Source organism: Phocoena sinus, chromosome 7 (assembly GCF_008692025.1).
Source record: "Phocoena sinus isolate mPhoSin1 chromosome 7, mPhoSin1.pri, whole genome shotgun sequence".
In the NCBI taxonomy this organism is placed as follows: domain Eukaryota; kingdom Metazoa; phylum Chordata; class Mammalia; order Artiodactyla; family Phocoenidae; genus Phocoena; species Phocoena sinus.
Genome location: NC_045769.1, coordinates 72,456,763 through 72,479,306, shown reverse-complemented (window position 1 = coordinate 72,479,306; position 22,544 = coordinate 72,456,763). Strand labels below are relative to the sequence as shown.

General features: G+C 40.0%; 1 protein-coding gene across 3 annotated transcripts in view; it reads right to left on the bottom strand.

Moving 5' to 3' along the window:
* Positions 1-18,268: 18,268 nt before the first annotated feature.
* Positions 18,269-22,544, bottom strand: part of ITGB6 (integrin subunit beta 6) — a 68,300-nt gene continuing 64,024 nt past the window's right edge. For 2 of the 3 annotated variants that reach the window (XM_032638322.1, XM_032638321.1), the window contains one exon: positions 18,269-18,571. In XM_032638322.1, coding sequence (XP_032494213.1) covers positions 18,473-18,571 — 99 coding nt within the window. In that variant the 3' untranslated portion in view covers positions 18,269-18,472. The remainder of the gene's footprint in view (positions 18,572-22,544) is intronic. The other variant, XM_032638320.1, reaches the window with a different exon arrangement.

Genomic DNA, 22,544 nt, shown 5'->3' with positions numbered 1-22,544 from the left:
TTATTATTGTTATTACTTACATAAAAAAAAATATCTGGGGGGCAAACAAAGACTGAGGATTGATTTGGTCTCTTGCTGGGTAGAGAAAAAAGCCATACGATAGACCTTGTTTCTTCCAAGGAGCTGCCATTTCTGGAGTGCTTGCTGTATCCACAGCGTGGTGGTGAAGAGGTAAGTCTGCCTGGGTGGGAGTCTGCTCTGTGACCTACACCAAATCACTGTGCCTCGCCCAGCCTCTCTTTCCTTTCGGTAAAAGGGAGCACAATGAGTGCCCACCCCATAACATAATACAGGCAAAACACCCAAAACCTGGCAAGTAGTGAGTGCTCATGAGATGTAACTACGATTATTAGATGATACCCACAACAGTTACACTGTGAAGTAGGTATTATTACAGTCACTATATACTGATGAGGACAGAGAGCTTAAATGACTTACTGTTAAAGCCCTACCCTGAACTACTTATTAACTTCACATAATAAGTTATCTCATTAAGAGGAAACTGTACTGTAGATAAAAGAGAATATTGGTTTACATAAGACATGAGTTTTCTAACCTATTTAATATGTACTGTCAGCAGCTTTCCCCCAGCCATTTATTAAACACTTCTGGATGTGTTCAAAATATTGCTTTATGTAGTGATTTACCAGTACTGTGGTATTTTAACTAATAACACCCACAGTGACTGGAGTACTAAGGGGTGAAAACAAGTAAAAATTCATTGGGCTAAGGGCCAATGTCCATAATGAGTTAATGAACTAGTTTTTCACCTTAGTCTAGGTAGCAATTTATATCAATTTAATTCAATTCACGGCTTTCCCAGTGTGTGGTATTTAGCCAGAAAGTTCCACTCACTTGGAAGTTTTAGCTGAGCCTCTGTCTTGACTGGGTCTTCATAGGGAATCTTAAGTCTCCCCTGTCAGCACACAGCCTAATTTCTGCATATTCATGCTCTCCTTCTGCTTCTCACACGTTAACCTCGTAGAGGAGGTGCAGAGGTAGCAGGCAAAGGGGCACCACCTGTAGAGGAAAGAGGAGACCCCTCCGGAGAGCATGTCACATGTTTTCTGAAACACAGATGGCCCAGTGGTGCTCAGCCCTCACTGTGGTCAGAGTCCCCTGGAGAACTTTTGAAAAGCACCAATACGGAGGCCCCTACCCCCAGTGATTCTGATTCAAGGGGTCGGGGGTGGGACCCAGGCAGCAGTACCTTTTTTTTAAGCTCCCAAAGTGATTGTAATGTGCAGCTGGGGTGGGGAACGTCTTGCTTCTCCCATGAATGCGCATTGGGTTCTGAATAGATGAGGGCAGGAGGTAATGTCTGGCACTTGAAAAAAAAGTGAAACCAACAAGAAACCTCTCAGTTCAGGGAGAGAGGTGAGTTTTAGATGTAAAGTTTCCACTTGGCTGTGTTGTAATCACACAGGGAGGGAGAAGCAAGGTATGGGCAGCCACAGCAGACCCGGAGACCTGGCCTGGCTGTCACGGGCTATGGGACTGCCTGACTCTAGGGGCCCCATTTGGAAACTTGTGCTACCAAAGAGCCTTCTCCAGCTGTGCATCTCACCCTGCAGGCTATAACTTTCCAGAACTTAATGGGAAAGCCTGGTGATGGATCAATATTTATTTTACCATTTATTAATCATTTTCTAGTAATTCAGATATCCTATTCCATTTAATATTCAGAAAAGTGTGTACGGTAGTTTTTGTAATCACCAATGCGCCTTTTAAATAGAAACAATAACAAAATCGAGGGGTGGCTGCACCTTTTGATTTCATCTAAAGAATTCCCTGATAAATCGAAGCAGAGTCTGTGGGTGTGTTCACATGTTGAAGGACTAGGTAAAGGGAGGAGGAGGAGAAAGAGAGAGCAGGGAGAGGTGATGGGTTAAAAATTCTTCTTCCATTACTTCTCAGCTGTGTTCCTTTGGTCAAATTACATAACCTTGCTGAGTTTCCTCACTATATAAATAAAAACAAACCTACCATAAAAATTTCCAGCAGGGTTTCCCTGGTGGCGCAGTGGTTGAGAGTCCGCCTGCCGATGCAGGGGACACGAACATCCGGGAAGATCCCACAGGCTGTGGAGCGGCTAGGCCCGTGAGCCATGGCCGCTGAGCCTGCGCGTCCGGAGCCTGTGCTCCGCAATGGGAGAGGCCACGGCAGTGAGAGGCCCGTGTACCGCAAAAAAAAAAAAAAAAAAAGACGGCAGCCTTACAATGCAATATTTTCTCCAAAAGAGAAAGAGCAGAAGATATAAATGTTGAAGCAAAAACAGGAGAGGTGACAATATTCTTTTTATTTATAGTTAAAGTTGGTATTAAACGTTGATTTTTTTGATCTTCTGATAACTGATTTATAAATCACTTTTCTATTGAAAATGATTTGAAATGGCATTTACCCATCAAACAGATGATTATTTAAAAATGGATACGTTTATGTCATATTTTCTTGCTTTTGCACCTTTAAAATAAGGTGCTTTTATTTTGCATTCTTAAAAGTTGTTTATTACTTTATTTGGTAATACCTAATTACAATTTTGAAAAAAAAAAAACCTACAATAAAAACCTACCATTCAGGGTTGTTGTAAAATGAGAAATAACGTGAGTCGAATGCCACGCACCAGCAGGGCCACCCAGATACTCTGGGACCCACAGCCATTCTGCAGGAGGGAAAATGATCCCAATGGATCAGGGGCAGAGAGTCTGTGGTGTGTTCCTACTTGTCTTATAATGTGTGCTTGGAGGGTTGGAGACTTGTCAAGTTTTATTTCTAAGACAATTCAAAATGTTAAAGCTCAGCACGGAAGAAAAAATAGACATGAGACAGTCATGGGGCTATGAAAAGGAACTAGACAAAGTCCTCACCTGCCCTTCTTAGGTTAAACCAGTTAAGTATTAAAGTCCAGTGTAGCTTTCTGAGAAGAAGGTCTGCAAAGCTAAGTGAATAGAGCACTGAGAAGGTTGCAAACCTGTTTTATATTGCTCGGCTTCTAGAATCTTCCAAGGCATACTGCATAGCTTTTCCATACCTTAACAATTTTTCTAAGTTAAAACAGGAGTCATAGTGTTGTCGAATGTATGGATTTTGTAAAAGGGGAAGATATCATTGGCTAAATGACCAGGAATTTGTGAATATAACTTAATTTTTCCTGTATTAAATCAACATATAGTTTTGTTCCTGCATAGTGGCTTTATTTTCATTTTATTAGTAGAAAAAAAGCAATTTATTAATATAAGGCCAGAAACCTCAGCCTTTTAAACTAAGATTGATGGGCTAAATAACATTTTTAACATATTCCTAGTGAATCCAGTGAAAATTAGAAAATTATAGGAGACCTTTATTGAGATGAAATTGACAAACAATAAACTACATAAATGTAAAATGTACAATTTAAGAATTTTTGACATATCTTTACACCCATGAAGCTGTTATCATAATCAAGACAGTGAACATATCCATCATCCTTACTAATTCCACTGTGATGCTTGGTAAGCCCTCTGTTCTATTCCTCCCCATCCCAGGCCCCAGTCAACTATAGATCTGCTTTCTGTCACTATAGATTAGGTTGAAATTTCCGGAATTTCATATAAATGAAATCATATAATATATGCTTTTTGGGGGGTCTGGTTTCTTCACTCAATATCATTATTTGCAAATATAGCCATATTGTTGCATGCATTAAAATTTCAATTATTTTTTATTGCTGAGTCATATTCCATTGTATGGATATACCACAATCTGTTTATCCATTTACCTACTGATAGATATTTGGATTGTTTCCAGTATTGTGCTATTATAAATAAAATTGTGAAGAACATTCATGTATAAATCCTCAGGTGGATACATCCTTTCATTTTTCTTGAGTAAATACCTACAAGAAGAATAACTGGATAACAGAGTAGTTATGTACTTAACTTTTTCTTTTTTTTTTTGCGGTTCGCGGGCCTCTCACTGTTTTGGCCTTTCCCATTGTGGAGCACAGGCTCTGGACGCGCAGGCTCAGCGGCCATGGCTCACAGACCCAGCCACTCCACGGCATGTGGGATCCTCCCGGACCGGGGCACGAACCCGTGTCCCCTGCATCGGCAGGCAGACTCTCAACCACTGCACCACCAGGGAAGCCCTGTATTTAACTTTTTAAGAAACTACCAAATTGTTTTCCAAAATGGTTGTACCATTTTACCTTCCCACCAGTAGTATGTGAGTTCCAGTTCCTCTATATCCTCCTCACTGTTATGGGTTGAATTCTGTCCTTCCAAAAGATGTTAAAGTCCTAATCCTCAGTACTTGTGACCTTATTTGGAAATGAGGTTTTTACAGGTGATCAAGTTAAGATGAGGTCATCGTGACATTTGGACACAGAGACAGGCATGCATACAGGGAAAATCCCATGTGAAGATGAAGGAAGAGATTACGGTGATACATCTACAAGATAAGGAATGCCAAAGAATGCCAGAAAACCACCAGAAGCTAGGAAAGGGTCGTGGAACAGATCTTTCCTTCACAGCCCTCAGAAGGGACCAACCTTCTGACACTTTGACTTTGGACTTCTAGCCTCCAGAACTGTGATACAATAAATCTTGTTGTTTAAGCCACCTAATTTGTAGTACTTTGTTATGGGAGCCCTTGGAATTTAATATTCTTGTCAACACTTGGTACGGTCAGTCTTTTAAATTTTAGCCATTCTAATAGGAGTATAGTGATATTTCATTGTGGCTTAAATCTGCATTTCTCATACAGCATGGTGCTGTATGTAATTAATAAGTTTATGTATTGTTATGTATTGAAATTTGCTAAGAGAGTAGATCTTAAGTGTCCTCACCAAAAAAAAAGGTAACTATGTGAGGTGATGGATATGATAATTAACTTTATCATAGCAATCATTTCACAATGTATACATACATTGTATAATTTAAATGGATACAGTTTTATTTGTCAATTATACTTCAATTAAAAATAAATAAATTTGCATTTCTCTAATGACTAGTGATGTTGAAAATCTTTTCATGTTCTTATTTGATAACCATATATCTTCTTCGGTGGAGTATCTGCTGAAATATTTTGCTCATTTTTTATTTTATTTTTTTATTACTGAGGTTTGAGAGTTTTTAATATGTTGTGGATATGAGTTCTTTATCAGATATATAATTTGCAAATATTTTTCCCAGACTGTAGCTTATTTTTTCATTCTCTTAATATTGTCTTTTGAAGTGCAGAAATTTTAGATTCTGATAAAGATCACTTTATCAATTTATTCTATTATGGATCATGCTTTTGAAATCTAGTTATCTTTGCCTAATCCAAGGTCATGATGATGTTCTGTGCTTTCTTCTAAATGCTTTATATTTTAAGACTTTACTTTTAGATCTCTGGTCCATTTTGAGTTAATATTCGTTACTATGAGTTTCATTTGTTTACATGTGAATAAGCCCATTTGATTTTAAATATTGTGCGATTCAATTTGCTAACATTTTGTTTAGAATTTTTTCCATCTATGTTCATGAAGGATATTGGTCTTTAGTTCTCTTTCCTTGTAATGTTTTATCTGGCTTTCGTATCAGATTAATGCTGGCCTCAAAGAATACTTTGGGAAGTATTCCCTTCTCTTCAATTTTCTGGAAGAGTTTGGGTAGAATTGGTATGTATTTTTTCTTCCTTAAGCATTTGGTAGCATTCATCTGTGATGCTATCTGAGCCTGATGTTTTCTTTGTGAGAAGGTTTTTATTATAATTTCAATTTCTTCTGCAGATATAAGGCAATTTGGGTTACCTAATTTTTTTTTCTTGAACAAACTTTGGTAGCTCTTGTCTTTCAAGGAATTTTTCCATTTTATATAAGCTTTCAAATTTGTAGGCATAAAGTTGTTCATAATAGTCCCTTATTTATTCATTTAATATCTGTAGAATCTATAGTGATGTCACCAGTCTCATTCCTGATATTGGTAACTTGTGTTCTCTCTTTTTCTTTCCCTCATCAATCTGGCTAAAGGTTTACCAATTTTATTTACCTTAAAGAAGCTTTTGGTGTATTGATATCCTCTATTGTTTTCCTGTTTTCTATTTCATTGGTTTTCAGTTTGATCTTTATTGTTTCCTTTCTTCTGCTTACTTGTGCTTTATTTTTTTCTTCTTTTTCAGTTTCTTAAAGTAGAAGCCTGAGGTCATTGATTTGAGACGTTTCTTGTTTTCTAATATAAGCATTTATTACTATAAATTCCCTCTAATTACTGCTTTGGTGGCATGTTATGTATTGTGGTATATTGTACTTTCATTCAGTTCAAAACCTTTCTAACTTTCATTTTGAGTTCTTCTTTGACCATGGGTTAATTAGAAGTGTGTTATTTACTTTCCAAATATTTGAGGATTGTCCAGATATCTTTTTGCTATTAATTACTAATGAAATTCCTTGGTCGAAGAAGACACTTTATGACTTAAGTCCTTTTAAATTTATTGAGATTCGTTTTATGGCCTGGAGGAGTATGGTCTATTATGCTAAATATTTTTTTGTGTGAAAATTATAGTACCTTGTTTATTTATATCATACCTGTTGTAAGCATCTGTAATTATTTTTTTAAATTAATTTGTATTGGAGTATAGTTTCTGCTGTACAGCACAGTGAATCAGTTACACACATACATATATCCACTCTTTCTTAGATTCTTTTCCCATACAGGCCATTACAGAGTATTGAGTAGAGTTCCCTGTGCTATATAGTAAGTTCTTATTAGTTATCTATTTTATATATAGTAGTGTGTATATGTCAATCCCAATCTCCCAATTTAGCCCTCCCCCGCCTCACCTTTCCCCCTTGGTAGCCATAAGTTTGTTTTCTACATCTGTGACTCTACTTCTGTTTTGTAAATAAGATCATTTGTACCATTTATTTTAGATTCCACGTATAAGTGATATCATATTATATTTGTCTTTCTCTGTCTTACTTCACTCAGTGTGACAGTCTCTAGGTCCATCCGCGTCACTGCAATTATGCTAAATATTTCATGTGTGCTTAAAAAGATCATGTCTTCTTCTGTTTCTGGTTAGAGTGTTCTAGAAATGTTAATTAAGTAATCTGGGACAATTGTAGGACTGTATGGTCAGGCCACCCAAGATGGCTGTTCTCTTGCTTTCCTTACATCCCCTGCTGGAGCAGTGTCTGCCTTACCTACACCCTATTCATCTGACGGACCTTCCCTTTTAATCATAGAGCCTAATCAGTAAATGCCTACCTACTTGCCCCCGGCACCAGCTAGTGGTTGTTCTAATCTTTAGGTCAGAACTCTCTCCAATATGATAGTTTGTCAAAGGGTATTGAGAGGCGTGCTCCTCTGCTCGTTTCTCTGGTAACCAGTGAGCCAACCTGAGGTCAACTTCCGTTATAACTGGTAACCTCCCTCTCCCCAGGTAGCAAAGACTGCTGCCTTGTCTTGCCCATCATCTGACTCACTGGGTAGGGTGTCGCTCCAGGACCTTGCTTCAGACATGTAAGATTCCCTCCACCCATTAAACCATTGATGTCTCTGTCGCTGACTCCGGGCTCTTTCTTCAGTCTTGAGGCTGGGCAGATAGAGGGCTTGCAAGCCTGAGAGATACAGCCCAACTGGGACTCACCTTGTTTGTTTCCTATATCTCAGGGATAACTGCCCTTTAATGCCTGATGTCCATTGTCTTGAAAACCATTGTTTCATGTATTTTATTTGTTTGTTTTTGTTTATACAGGTGGCAAGGTAAATCTGGTTGGTCCCCGTTACTCTTTTTTGAAAGCAGAAATGTCTTTTTTTTAGGGATATTTTTTCTCACATCGGCATTTGACCTTTAGATGAGGGGAAGCAGGAGACAGGGAGAAAACACTAGCATAAGGAACTCTAGAAATCTGTAAAATAACATTTTTTTTCAATGGCTTATGACTCTGCTTGGTTTTGTCCCAAGGAGTATGTGTGGGGTGTGTGTGTGTGTGTGTGTGTGATTAGTGCATATGGTAACGCATTTCACACTTAGCTAGAATGAGTAGACTTCAGAACCAATGAGTAAACAAAAAACAAACCAACCAATCAAATCTGAGCAGCCAAGTTAGATGCAAAATCTTAGAAGCATGTTACTGAAGTGTCTGGGCTAAAAAGTCTGTGTTTTTAAGGGTACAAATGAACTTATGTACAAAACAGAAGTAGAGTCATAGATGTAGAAGATAGGCTTATGGTTACTAGGGGATAAGGTGGGGGAGGGATAAATTGGGTGATTGGGATTGACATACACACTACTATATATAAAATAGATAACTAATAAGAACCTGCTGTATAGCACAGGGAACTCTACTCGATACTCTGTAATGGTCTATATGAATCTAAAAAAAAAAGAGCTGATATAGGTATATGTATAACTGATTCACTTTGCCATATACCTGAGGCTAACACAACACTGTAAATCAACTATACTCCAATAAAAAGTTTTTAGAAGTCTGTGTTTTATTTAAGGAGAATACTTCAGACCCATAGTCTTATGAATGATTCTAACATTGGGACATCAGGTTTCCATCCGATTTCACAGAAATGGTATTTGAAGGACAAGGGGCTGCGCTAGGCATTCACCCTGAGAAGCCTGATGAGGGGTCCCATCTGCACTCCAGCAGCCATCCCTTTCCAGGCCAGGGCATCCCTGTTTCCGAAGCTTCCAGTCCATCTTAGGCAGTGCGGGAAAAACACTGACCATGTCTTCCCTTCACCTTTCTTTTCCTAGACTCCATGAAAACCATTTGCCTTCCATTAGCATTGTCTGTCCTCAGACCATAGAGTAGAAATTACCATCAACTGTCTTGTATCTTTCTTATAGAAATAACATTCCAGCCCTTTTCTAGTTGTCTTATTTCTATTTATGGATATCCACATTTTCCTGAGTCACTTATTCCAAGATGGTCTCTTGGGTTATATCTACAGGGGTTAATCATCCCCATTTGTGCTGATTTTCACTAGTGTCATTTCCAGAGTAATTTAACTTCCCGTTCTGGGGACAGCACGCTTGCCCTCTGGGGGCTGGATAAAGCGATGCTATGCTTAAACCAAATCACCCAGGCAGCTCGAGAGTACTTTCTATACCATTCCACTTCCTCCAGTGTGATGAAATACTCTGCCTTTGGTTTTTACTCTGGTCCTCTGCCTTTAATTGTGCTCCCTGAGGGGGTTGTGTGACTCACCTATGTGAGCTACAGAAAATCTGCATCTCTTTTCACTACATCTTTTATGTTTTGACTGTGCTCTCTATTCAGGCAAATTCCAGTTTGTTAGTAAGAGCAATTATTTTCAAGAAAGGTTAAGCCCAAATCTGAACTGGTCTTGGCTTGTTAGCTCGAGTTTCTTAAAAAATGAAATCTGTTACTTGTGTTCGTTATTTATCATAAGTAGTTGCGGCCTTGTTATCTCCATCAGAATTCTTAATTTTGCCTGTAGGTCCTCACGACCTACATGATTCCTCTACTCTCTGTCTCCCACCCCCCAATTTTCCCTACTGCCTTCCTGTTTCTCAGAAAAGCCTACGATTTGTTTTCTGGGCTGCCCCTCGTGGGGGGCTGGCTAGGGAAAGGACTAAGTGAGATACATTATTGTGAAATTATTTTTAGAGCTGAGCAATGACCTCTACGGGTGTACAAATGTTAATTTGAGAAATGTTGCTCGAAATTATTTTTCCTTTGTCTACCTCCATAGCAGATATGTCTGTCCTTTGAGTCCCAAACCCTTCCAAGTGTCAGCACCCAGTGGGTTATGAACAAAGTCTTTTTAACATTGAGACCTGAATTTCGCTGGTGGTATTTTTCATCAGGGTACCTAGAAGACTTAAGGGACCTCTTCTGAGGTTCATGTTCACCTCTAGTCTCTGGGGATCCCCAGGGGGCACGTCCCATGCTCTATGGCAACTTGGTGGTGCTCTTTCTGGCAGCTGCCTACATGGCACCACACCCAGGCCCAGAACATCACTCCAACTCCACTGCCTGAGCTGAGTCTGTGCCTCCAGGCCCCCCTGAGGCTCCCGTCACCCACTGTGATCCCTCCTGAGCTTGTGGGCTCTGCTCCACAAGCAGCCCTGGCAGGACCTGTCCCGTGATGGCCACTCACCTCTGCACCACAGGTGGACGCTCTGCCTTCCCAGCCAACAGAGACCATCTGTCTTTCTTTTGCCATTTGGAGGCAGCTCCTCTCTACTGTGTCCCTCTGTTTTCAAAGGGGCCTCACAATAGGCCTCAGGGTTTAGCAGGTCAGACTTCAGTTTACACAGAATTCTTTTAAGGGCTGGTTTAAGAAGCTGTCACCCCATATACTCAGAACCAGCATTCCCCTCTTACAGTTTGACCCTTGTCAAAAAAAAAAAAAAAAAAATTACTATGTGTCCTTTCCTGTGTGCGTCTGGAGCTGAAGTCATTTTCAGGTTTTTAAATTAATCATAGAGTTTTATTAAAGCATGGGCTGGTTATCTCTTAAAATTAATATTAGATCTGAATAAACCAAATAATGACTGAACATGACCAAGAAAGCCTAAGAAAAACATTGTATATATTTTCTTGCCTTTATGACAAATTCATCTCTTTTATTATTCGCAGTGTTTTTAATCTTCTTTTATTTATATTTTCCTTCTCCAATTCCATCTTCTTAGTAAGAGAGTTTCCAAAATCTGACACACTTCTTGAAATCAATGAAATAGCATTTAATATACCAAAACTATGCAAGATACATTTAATAGATAGTCTGCTTAATTTAAATGTTCATTTTCCCACTGCAGTGTTTATAAAACTAATAATATTTTGTAGAGAATATAGTAGAATATAGTCATTTATTACAGGAGATGAATAAACAAATAAAAGAAGCATAGTTTTTATTTTTAAAAAGTATGAAACAAAATAGTTGTTAATCAAAGGGGAGAATTATGAAATAACTGTTAAGTTTATTAGTAGTATTAAGAAGTGTTTTTTTGTAAGACATTTCATAAAGGCGATTACAACTTTAATTTGAGCACTTTAAACACTGTAGCCTAAGAAGAACTCTTTAAACATTTTTTTTTTTTTTTTTTTTTTTTGCGGTACGTGGGCCTCTCTCACTGTTGTGGCCTCTCCCGTTGCGGAGCACAGGCTCCGGACGCGCAGGCTCAGCGGCCATGGCTCACGGGCCCAGCCGCTCCGCGGCATGTGGGATCTTCCCAGACCGGGGTACGAACCCGTGTCCCCTGCATCGGCAGGCGGACTCTCAACCACTGCGCCACCAGGGAAGCCCCAAGAAGAACTCTTAAAAGAAGTTTTAAGCAAATGGTAATCATCACCTTTAGTATTTCAAAGACTAATCACAACTTGTATCTCCACTAGCTTGTTTGGGGAAACAAACACAACAAGGGCTTCCTGATTACCCATACTGGTGAGCCATTCCTGCCACAGTCATTACTATTTTCTGATTTCTTTTGCCATCACCATCAACCCAGCCCCACTCCTGCCTCTCCTTTCTAATTAATTAGCTAGCAAAGTGGGGGCACTTGTCCACTTTTCCCTCCAAGTTCTCTGTCTTGCCGCCCAGGCTGGGCCTCTCTGAGGTGCCAGATGAGGGCTTGCAGGTATTGGCTTCTGCTGGAGCAGCCCCGAGGGTGGCTGGGGGGCAGTGAGGAGAGCAATGTGTGTGCTCAGCAAGGACTTGTAGGAAGACAGGGGCTCTCCAGTCAGATAACCAAGTCCACCCACTTAGCATAAAACACCAGCGTCCCACAAAACGCCCCTGTGGATATAGAAGTCTTTGCTGCTGAGAGGAGTTTCCTTGACATGTCAAGACCCCTACCTCCAAAACATCCTAAACTTTCCTGCCAGAACTCACAATGTGAACATCACATGTGTGCATAGTGGCAGTCCTCTGAGGTATCTGACTTAAAGGGTGACAGGCAGGGCTCTAGAAAGAGAACTGAGCTGGACACGCCCCACACTGATGCTCAGGCTGGCTAACTTGGTTGGTTGGAGTCTGATGCCCTGAAAGGGTCTTTACTTTACAGCTAGATTGATCATAACCCTGCAGGGAAGCCTACGTGGTTCAGGGCAAATCCATGATTACATCTGGGAAAGCAACTCTAAGACATATCCTACCAGAAGCATATTCGTAGTAGCGCCTTTCTTGGCATACAGAGGAAGGGGCAGAGCCAAAGGTGAGCACTGCCATTGACCTTCAGGATAGTATGGTGATTAAGACGGAGGCTTCAGAGTGAGATGCGCTCAGGTCAAAATCCTGCCCTTGTATATATGTCCATGCCGCTCTCTCACTTTGCCCCAGCTTACCCTTCCCCCTCCCCGTGTCCTCAAGTCCATTCTCTACATCCGCGTCTTTATTCCTGTCCTACCCTTAGGTTCTTCATAACCATTTTTTTTTTTTTTTAGATTCCATATATATGTGTTAGCATGTGGTATTTGGTTTTCTCTTTCTGACTGTCTTCACTCTGTATGACAGACTCTAGGTCCATCCACCTCACTACAAATAACTCAATTTCGTTTCTTTTCCCTCCGCTTTCTGAATGCCAGTTTCCCTCTTAGTAAAGTGGGGGAAAACAATACAAGCCTAAATACAATAAGATACATAACATACTTTACATAATGCTGGTTATGGTAGATAATCAATGAATGGTGGCTTTTATCATTATTATGTCCTTAACTGCAATTTATAAGACAGGAGAGCATGGTGGTTAAGAACATGGATTCCAAATCCAGAGTTCAAATCCTGGCTTCAAAGCTTGCTAAGTTCGTGACCTGGGCAAGTTACTTAATATCTGTAAAACAGGAGATACTAATAATTCCATTCCAAAGGATGGTTGTGAGCTCTGTATAAACGAGCATATAAAAAGCTCTTGGAACAGTAGATGTTACCTATTTTTAATTAACAATGCAAGTTATTTAATACTAGTAAGTTACACCTATTAAAATAAGAAAAAATAAATACCTCCATTAAAATAATAGATGTATCTAATAAGATACATCCATTAAAGTAAGAAAGAAATATATATGTATGTATATATGCACACAAACACACACTGATATTAGGTCTAGCAAAGCCAGCTGGATGAAAAAAAAAAAACACAGCGACTTTTTCCCCAGTCAGTTATTGACAAACAGTGGCGTGTCATAATGCACTGTCTTTCAATGTTGACCTGGAACTGGGTTGGCTACTATACAAGGACCATGAATGGAAACACATTTCAGGCTAGAAAAGCATATACTGTTTGAGCAGTAAGTCTCCTCATTAAACGTGTACCTAGAAATCTCAAAGATCAGATTGAAATTTCAAACTGACCTAGAACTTCTGTGGGATTTGTAAAGCCTTGAAGTTGTTCACAACACCAAAGAGCATGTGTGAGTCTAATCTGTGCCTTCCAGGGCCCAGTCTCTCCCAGGGTCTAGCTCCGGGACAAGCTTAAGAGAGGAAGAATTCCTAAGTTGCCCGTGCTGCTCCCTCCTTGCTGGTTGTGCAGCCAAGTGGGAGAGAACAGAAGATCACATATTTGACCCTTTGCTCAGCCTAGGGTGATTCACATTTGGATGCCTCTAAAGCACAAGGGTGGCGGCATTTAGCAGCCTACAGCCCACATTTAACAGCCTACAGTCCACATTTAACAGCCTACAGCCCACAGCCCACATTTAACAGCCTACAGCCAACATTTAACAGCCTACACCCCACATTTAACAGCCTACAGCCCACATTTAACAGCCTACAGCCCACACTTAACAGCCTACAGCCCACACTTAACAGCCTATAGCCCACATTTAGCAGCCTACAGTCCACACTTAACAGCCTACAGTCCACAGCTCAGAAGAATTCATACATTGGCCCAAGTAGTGACTATTTGACCACTGTCCACCATCCTGGCCTCATGTAAAACTCTACTCATTTAGTACTAGAGCGTCCTACCTAGTCCAGCTATTAAAAGAGGCCCCGATCACTTAAGTTCCCTTGCTTTTTAGCTGTGTTGGCTTGAGTTTGCTGCTATATAATGAAATTTAATAAAAGGGAGAATTTCTATTTATCACATTTCATTTAATCCCTGTTTTTCATTCCCTCTGAATAAGGGGAATGAATAATGAGATTTTTTCCCATTTAGATTTCCATAAAATGAGGCTGATATAAAATCATTATGAACAACATTTAAATAAATTTACCCTCTTGAGAGATCAACTTTCTCCTGCAGTTAAAGAATATTATTGGTGGGATCGCTTCGCTCGTATCATGTCACTTCAAGAAGTGCTGGAAGAAATGGGTGTGGAGAGGCGAAGAGAGTGATTCAGAGGACTCTTGCTTGCTTTGGGAGGATTCGGGGTCTTCCATTCGGGGGGTTTCACAAGAGTATTTCAGGGCATGACTGTTTCTGATGTTGAGGAGTGTTAAACCTGAACCAGATTAAATGCACCACGTGGGCTCAGCTGAAATCCCCATGGTGCTGGGCCGTCTCACTCTTGCCTTGGAGCCCTGCAGGATGCCTTTGTCAGGGGAACAGCAGGCCCCAAAGGATGAATACATTTAAAATGAACAGCCAACCACTCCCACCCCCATGTATCTCATTCTCAATATCGCCCAGCGTAGCTGTCCCAAAAACTTTCTCTTCCCTTTCCCCCAAAACTTCCTGCCTCTTCCCCAAATCTAGCTGGGTAAACATTTTGTTTCTTTCCCTTCCTCTTAATGGCTCAACTCAGATCGACTTATTCTTGCATTCTTCTTTTAACATTTCTGTTTTCTTAATTACCCAGGTTTAGCTGCCACTCTGGACTTGGGCACAGGACTTATTGTGGCCCCCGAGCCCTAGGGAGTTAGGTGGAAGTTGAGGCTCTACCCCGAAGGGAACTGTGTGAGTAGATGTTGGAGCAACTCCCAGCTTAGACCCAGGGAACAGGTGGAGACAAGGGGATCTGGGATGTGTGTAAACTGGATCCAGTACCCTGATAGTGTATAGTTATTTGTTTATTTTCTTCCCCCCGACTTGGGAGCATAGGGATTGGTTATTTTGTTCATTGCTGAATCCATATTCATAAGAGATGTGCCTGGCATATATTAGGTACTCAACAATATAGATTGAATGAATTTATTGAGCTCCTGCTATGTGTTGGGGATTGTTATAGGTGCTAGAAAAGACAGGAACTGCCACCACCTAACAGATGGAAAAACTAAGGAGAAAAGTGACTTTCTCAGAGCTATTCAAAGTGGAAGCAGTTTCTGGATTTCCAGACGTCTGGCCTTTCGTCTACAAGAAACAGCTTGTTTCTGAATATTAGCACTCTTCACTTGACTTCCCCTGCCTTTTTGTAAAGAGAGGGTCTTTCTGAGGGAAAGGATTTTTTCTAAGCTGACTCCTTTTGTGAGCATTTGGTCTCTCTCTGCTTAATTTTTCTGATTTGGAAAATGAGCATGGCATCATGGAATCTATTGGGTTGGCCAAAAATTTCTTCCAAGTTTTTCGCATAGCATCTTACAGAAAAACCCAAAGGAAATTTTTGGCCAACCCAATACAAATGGATGCCCAGGAAGACAGCACTACCTGACTGTATTAGTTTGCCCCTGCAAACTGCCATAACAAAATACCACAGACTGGGGAGCCTAAAAATAAGAAATTAATTTTCTCACAATTCTGGAGGCCAGAAGTCCAAGATCAAGTTGTTGGCAGGTTCTTCTGAGGTCTCTCTCCTTGGGCTGTAGATAGCCGTCTTCTCCCTGTGTCTTTATGTGATCTTCCCTTTCTGCATGTCTGTGACCTAATCTCTTCTTATAAGGACACCAATCATACTGGATTAGGGTTACCTCATTGTAACTTAATTACCTCTTTAAATTTCTTATCTCCAAATGCAGTCATATTCTGAGGTACTAAAGGTTAATACTTCAGAATGTGAATTTTTGGGGTGAGAATCACAGTTCAGCCCAAAACACTTACCCTAAAGAACTTGATTTTACAAAATGTGAGGTAATGTCCAGGCCTGTTTAAAAACCTAGTGATTTCAGTATTGTAAACATGCAGCAAATTACAGCCCATGCCCTGCTGTCTCCTGCCTTTGGTGGCTGCCTCTTTCTGCTCTTCTCCTTGGCCCCAGACTGAGACCAGCAAGGCGGTCAGAGCAGGTCACCCAGGCATCCAGAAATCCAAGAAGAGGGTTTTGTGTCACGTAAATAAAAGGAATTACCATTCATCTAAGGTTCATTGTTTAAATTACCACGTTTATTTATGTCAACACAAAATACAATAAAACAACTTACAAAAAACCCATTTTATCATCACGTAACATAATTCTTCAGTGAACAGAAGTACTACTGTTAATGTTTTGGCCTTTTCAAGGTCCAGCCTTGGGTCAAAACAGTATTCAGAGAAATAGCAGATTCTTTTCTACCTTCCCCAATATATACACAAAGGAAATTTATATATTCTAAAATCCCATTCCAGTAATAATACAAAAATATCACATGTAGAGATGAATACCACTATTGTGTCATTGGTATTGCAACTTCCTTCTTGCTCTAGGTTTCCCACTGACCCTGAGCTTCAGTCAGGAACGTATGGGTACATCAGCTCTTCAGGTTTCCCAAGTGATTAGTAATTCTTTTAGTATAACTGTATACTACCCAAGTGTCTAATTTACCTGAGTTATTTAGAAGCCTGAAAAAAAAAGTCTCCAAGTGATCAAATGTGTACCAAGCTAACTGATAGAATTGAAGAGACTTACTGTAGATTCATCTGTGCCAGTTCAGTGGATAAATATGAAGGCTCCATTACCTAATGAAGTCCTCACCTAGTAAAAGGCTTCACATTACAATTTACTCAAAGGTAATAAACATTGCACAAAAGCACAAAACCTCACCTACATTCCAGTAGCTTAAGTGCTATTTGCTTAGTCACTACATTATCAAACAAATGGTAGTTATCACTTACTTAACAAAATCTTTCTATCATTTCACTGACAAGAGTCAGTCTCACCCTGTGGGAAGAAGCAATGGCTTGGAGCTAGAAGACCTCAGTTCTGGACCAGTTCTACCCACTCTCTGAGGCTTAGTTTCCTTGTGAGGATCAAATGAGATGAAAGTGTTCTGTAAAACAGTATTAACTATAAAAAAATAATATTCTACAGAGTTCATCTCTTCAATTAACCTATGGACCCCTAATTACCCACATGTATTCTGCAAGTAAAATCTTACTTTTTAAAGTAACATATTCACCATATGCAACTGAAATGTGCAAGCTGTGTTATGCAAATGAGAAAAGAATATAGATTTAAATGAGCCTATTACTCATGAGACACTTGTGTACTCTTGATGTGTTTGATTTAAAACCACTAACAATTTTATTCTGTTTAACCCATGGTCCTTTTGTATATTATTGGAGCTCTTTTTGAATAAGCTATCTACCAGTTAAAGTAAATTTTTTGACAAGAAATTAAAACTTTCACATGACATTTACAGGGTTTACATGACTGTAAAACTGAGTAAAATGGGTTGAGAAATACAGAAGGAGTAATAGTTTGAAAACTCAGGGTCAATAGGGAAACTGAGTATAGAAGTTTATTTTCAGGTAATTAAACATAATCTAATGATAGGCTTGTTATTTTTGTTTTTTACTGGTGACTTCCTAATTTATAAATTACTTCTTCTTCATCTGTAAAACAAAATACTTGACTTTTGGGTACATTCAAATCCGCAGAAATTATTAACACTTCATTTTCATTCTTACACGTGGGACATTTTTGGAAGAATTGCATCCTACGGCTGAAATAAAAGTCAGCATCTCATTTTTTCATAAATTAAAAAAAAATCCTCCTTTAGGAAAGGGCAGATTTACTAAAAGTTTAGAATTCATTGGCAAGTGTGAGTATATAATGTGAGCATATGGACTTTGACTTTGCTGAGACAAAGACGTCAGGTATTCCTGCAAGAAATGAGATTCTAATTTCAAACATTTTTAAAATGCAAATCAGGCCCCCATTAATTATTTTGATGATTTTTTGAGGCATGAATGCAACAGAGTTAGTATTCCTGAAATGATCCCCAAAGTCACCCCTTTTTTTTTTTTTTTTTTTTTTTTTTTTTTTTTTTTTTGTGGTACGTGGGCCTCTCACTGCCGTGGCCTCTCCCGTTGCGGAGCACAGGCTCCGGACGCGCAGGCTCAGCGGCCATGGCGCACGGGCGCAGCCGCTCCGCGGCATGTGGGATCTTCCCGGAACGGGGCACGAACCCGTGTCCCCTGCATCGGCAGGCGGACTCTCAACCACTGCGCCACCAGGGAAGCCCAAAGTCACCCCTTTTTTAAGGATATTTCTCTTCTTGATTATTTTGAACTTGCCAACATAGTCTCTAACCTTCACACAGAGAATGACTGATCTCCAAATGACCTATTATTATCTTAAACCAACCTCATTTTGAAACAACAAAGAAAGAAAAATTAAATAGTGCATTAACATTTCATATCAGTGAAACAGACTTTTTCCGTGCGTAAAGTAGTTCTATCCATCCGTGGAAAGGTCTACCTTTTGTTTTTCCCTGTGTTTATAGGTTACATTTTTAAAGGTACTGGTGGAGCCTCTGTACAGTGGATTGGTTCCCTAAAAAAAAAAAAAGGTCCAAATGAAAGTATGTATATTATGTTATTACATGGTTTTAATATAGCTAAATAATTTCATTGTGTATTACAGATTGGAAGTTGAGAGTCAGGCTCAATCTTGAAAGGCATTTGAATAGTTTTGATTAATTTGATATGTCATAATTTTAGCATTTAAAAATGTATACAACTTTATTTTTTTTATTATGAAGAACCAGTCCCATGCGTGCAACCTAGAAATCTTACCCTTTTTGGAAATGCACTAAATCATGGATAGAAAACAAGACTTTGGCTGTTTTGGTCACTGCCGTTTTATCAGAGCTGAAAACAGTTCGGCTAGCTCACAGCAGGCACTCGGAATTTATTGAATGAATAGAATGAACCAATAGGGGACCCAAAAATGAAATGTAAAAAATAAAAATGGGAAAAGTGAACTGGTAGAAGCACACAAAGATGAACAACATAGTATCCGCCTTTAAGAAATGTGTTGCTGGTGAGAGGCATCAAACAAGGGCACAAATAATCTTGCTAAAATGAGATCAAAATTCAGGAAGAGTGACAGCTAGCTGCTTGAGAGAAGCAGAGAAAGATCCCCAGGACAGCAAACACCTGATGTGGATAGTAAAAGAATTCAGTGGCTTTTCCTTACTAGAGAATAACAGTGCGGGAAGGAGGGAGTCACAAGAGACTGACATGTGAGACGCTGGGCTCATGAAGGAGTACAGGTCCCAAGGCAGGTTGGGCAAGACAGCTTTGCCCTTGGGGCAATAGAAAGGTTGTGTGTCAAAGCCTGGATAATTCAGTTGTGCTATTTGGCTGTAGATGTGTTTCCAGGTGCCATCACCAGGACCAGAAGGACCAAAGCTCTCTAGGTGTTTGGAGAAATGCCCAGCCTGATCCTCCCACTCCTCTCCTTTGGTTTCGTTGTTCCAGGCAGGAACAATGTCTGGGTAAGGAGCAGTTTCTTCCCTCCCATTTCCCAAGGTTGACGAGGTAACGTACTTCAGCAGGTGCCTGGCACATAGTAAGTGATTAATAAATGCTGCCTCTCCTTATTAGTACTTACTTATAACTCTTCTTCACATTTGGAATTTCCTTTTCTTTTAGGTCCTAGAGAGGGTACTAAAGATATTTCCCCCCAGGGCTTTGGGACTCAACATTTCCAAGCCCATTTCTGAGTATTATGGAGTCTGGGTACCACCTCTAACCTTCCAAATTACTAAATGTTATACATTGGTCTCCTTGTCCCATGAACTGCAGACATGGTAGCAATTTCTAGGCATAGGTTTGAAAAAAACACAACTGTACTTGTCTCCTCAGTACATTTCTCTTGCCTCTCAGAGGAACTGAATGAAACTGAAAACCATTCCCTGGCCTCTCCCCCTTGTTGCCCTTGGATTCGCTGCAGTGTCTTCATTGTGAAGAGGAACCACACCTGCACCTGTTTCTACATGGCCCAGAGCCAGTGGCCTGACCTCTAACTGAGTAACACGTTACCTTTGTCCATGTGCCTTTGGAGAGAGATGCTATCTCAGTAATGAAGGCAAAAAGAGAAGAGGTTACCTGGTGGTGGATGATGAGTGAAGGCCAAGTCACCATATTGCTTCTACTCCTGAGGTCAGCCTGGATAATCATAAGGACCCTACAGTCCTTATTTAGTCCTACTACAATAAGAACTTGAGATTTGGAGGGTGTAGGGCAGACTTATGTGGTCTTAGATGCAAGTGGAGTCTTGTTTACAAGCAAAAATCATGAGTAGAATTCTATTAACTTTAAGAGATTGCAAGCTATTAAGTTTAAGTTGGCTACAGAAGAATAAAGGACTCAACTGAAGAGGAAAGATGGAAAAAGTAAAATGTGTAGGCTGGGAATGTTGGGTGGGGTACTGTCCTGGAGGAATAGAGGGACTTAGGAAACAGAAAGGACACTCGGTTAAGAGTAAATAGTCTGTGAGCAGGGTCAGGGAAGATCTTTGTAGGACTAGGAGTTCTGTTGTGGGCCACATCCCAGATCATGTCAAACATCCCACACTAAAAATAATTTATATGCACGACAAAGGAGGTGCCTTGAGTTGCAATTGGCTGAATACACAATGCTATTTTGCGGACATTTAGTTGAATGTTTAATTTTGATTATGCAGTTTTCATTCTGTGTTTTGAAGCAACTTTGTTTATCAAGGTCTACAATAATAGTGGTGGGGGGAGCATCTCTTAAGAAGCTAGTTATAGGGCCTGGGCATGCTAATAGGGTTGAGGGATGAAGTAGATCCCACCACAGTAGGAGGGTAAGGTGGAAGCTTAAAAGTGGGGAAACAGCAAGTATACATTGTCAGGGGGCAGTAGTGTTTTTTCCTGTCCTCAGCTGATGATCAGAATTTAGGAGAATGAGCTCAAACAGGATTTTGTTGGCAGGTGAAAGTGTGGCAATGTCCCACACAGCCTCCTCTAGTGCCACGTAGGTGGCAACCTCCCTACCTAGGATTTCCAGCTGAAACACAGGTTCAGGTCTGGCTCCATTTCGGGTGGGTCTGCACTCCTGCACTGTTTAGACAAGGTCAGGTTTCCCCCAACCATCTGGGGTGACCAGGCTGATTCCCCCAGGAGTCTGGAGGTTGCTAATTTAGGTTGTGGATTTTACAAAGGCAATGGCACATTTTTAGAGCTTGAAAAAGTGGTATTAAGAAAGCTCTCTGTCACGACCCACAGCTCCCTTAATGATTGCCTAACTGCCAAACGCAGACCTGATTTGCTTAGCACAGTACAAAATCAATCCATGACTGCAACGAATGTCAGACTGAACATTTTTTGCCTCTAGTTAATGACTTGTCATCCTAGAAAAAATGTCTAATCAAAAATGGATTTAAATATCTTCCCTCTGTGTTTTCATAAAGAATATGGATGGGGGGTGTTATTTCTAAAAGCATAATAAAAGGTAACCTTTCTTCATAGCTACGATGAAGGAAATGTTTCAGGAGGCAAGGACAAAGCTCTTTCTCATCCTGAGCTCTGTCACCTTTAGAGTCTAATGGGGACCTAGGGGTCAGAGGTCCCACTACTGTCCCCGGAGATCCCCAGGGGTTTGAAGACCAAATTCAGTTCTTCAAGAAGAAATAGGTTTTAGATAAAAACAAAATCAAATCGGGGACCCCAAAATGGATGCACTGAGCAATATTCTTTTTTTTTCCAATCGGACATATTAGTGAAATTTGAATTGAGTTATTTGAATTAAACCTCTTTTGCATCCAAGTGAATAATTATGACCCAGTCATTATCTAGTCCAGAACATCAAACACTTGTTATTCAAAGAAACTCAATTTAACAGGGAATAATATTTTTCTTTTATGCTTTTATCTGTTTAATGCATATTTTTGTTCCATTTTAGGTGAAGAGACAGCAAAAATTCAGCATTTGAATTTCAGTCATGTTCTACATCCTGAGGGAAAACAATTCATGTTTTAGGGGAAATTAACTGTTAATTAAAATGTTATTTTAAAGATATTAATCATTTGTCAGCATTCATGCCTTTGTAGGAGAACATGAAAATATGCTGGTTAGTAGATACACATCACATAATTGCCCAAGCGCTTGTTTGCGAACACCTGCCTCTTCCTTCTAGGAGGGTCAAGGCTGTGCTTGGAAGAAGAGGCTGCAATTAGGATTTTAGCTCCACTATGGACCAACAGTTTGGGAAGTCTCTTAACCTCTCTGAGCCTCAGTTTTCTTACATTCGAAAGTGTCAAGACTACTTCACTGGGCTGGGGGTTGTTGGACTAACTAACTGCTATTGTGTTTTGCGCCAACTTAATCACATCCTTTTTTGTCTGTTTGCTTGCTTCTTTTTCAAATTCTTTTCCCATTTAGGTTATTACAGAATATTGAGCCGAGTTCCCTGTGCTATACAGTAGGTCCTTGTTGGTGATCTGTTTTATCTATAGTAGTGTGTACCTTATGGTTACCAGGGGAAAGGGTGGGGTAGGG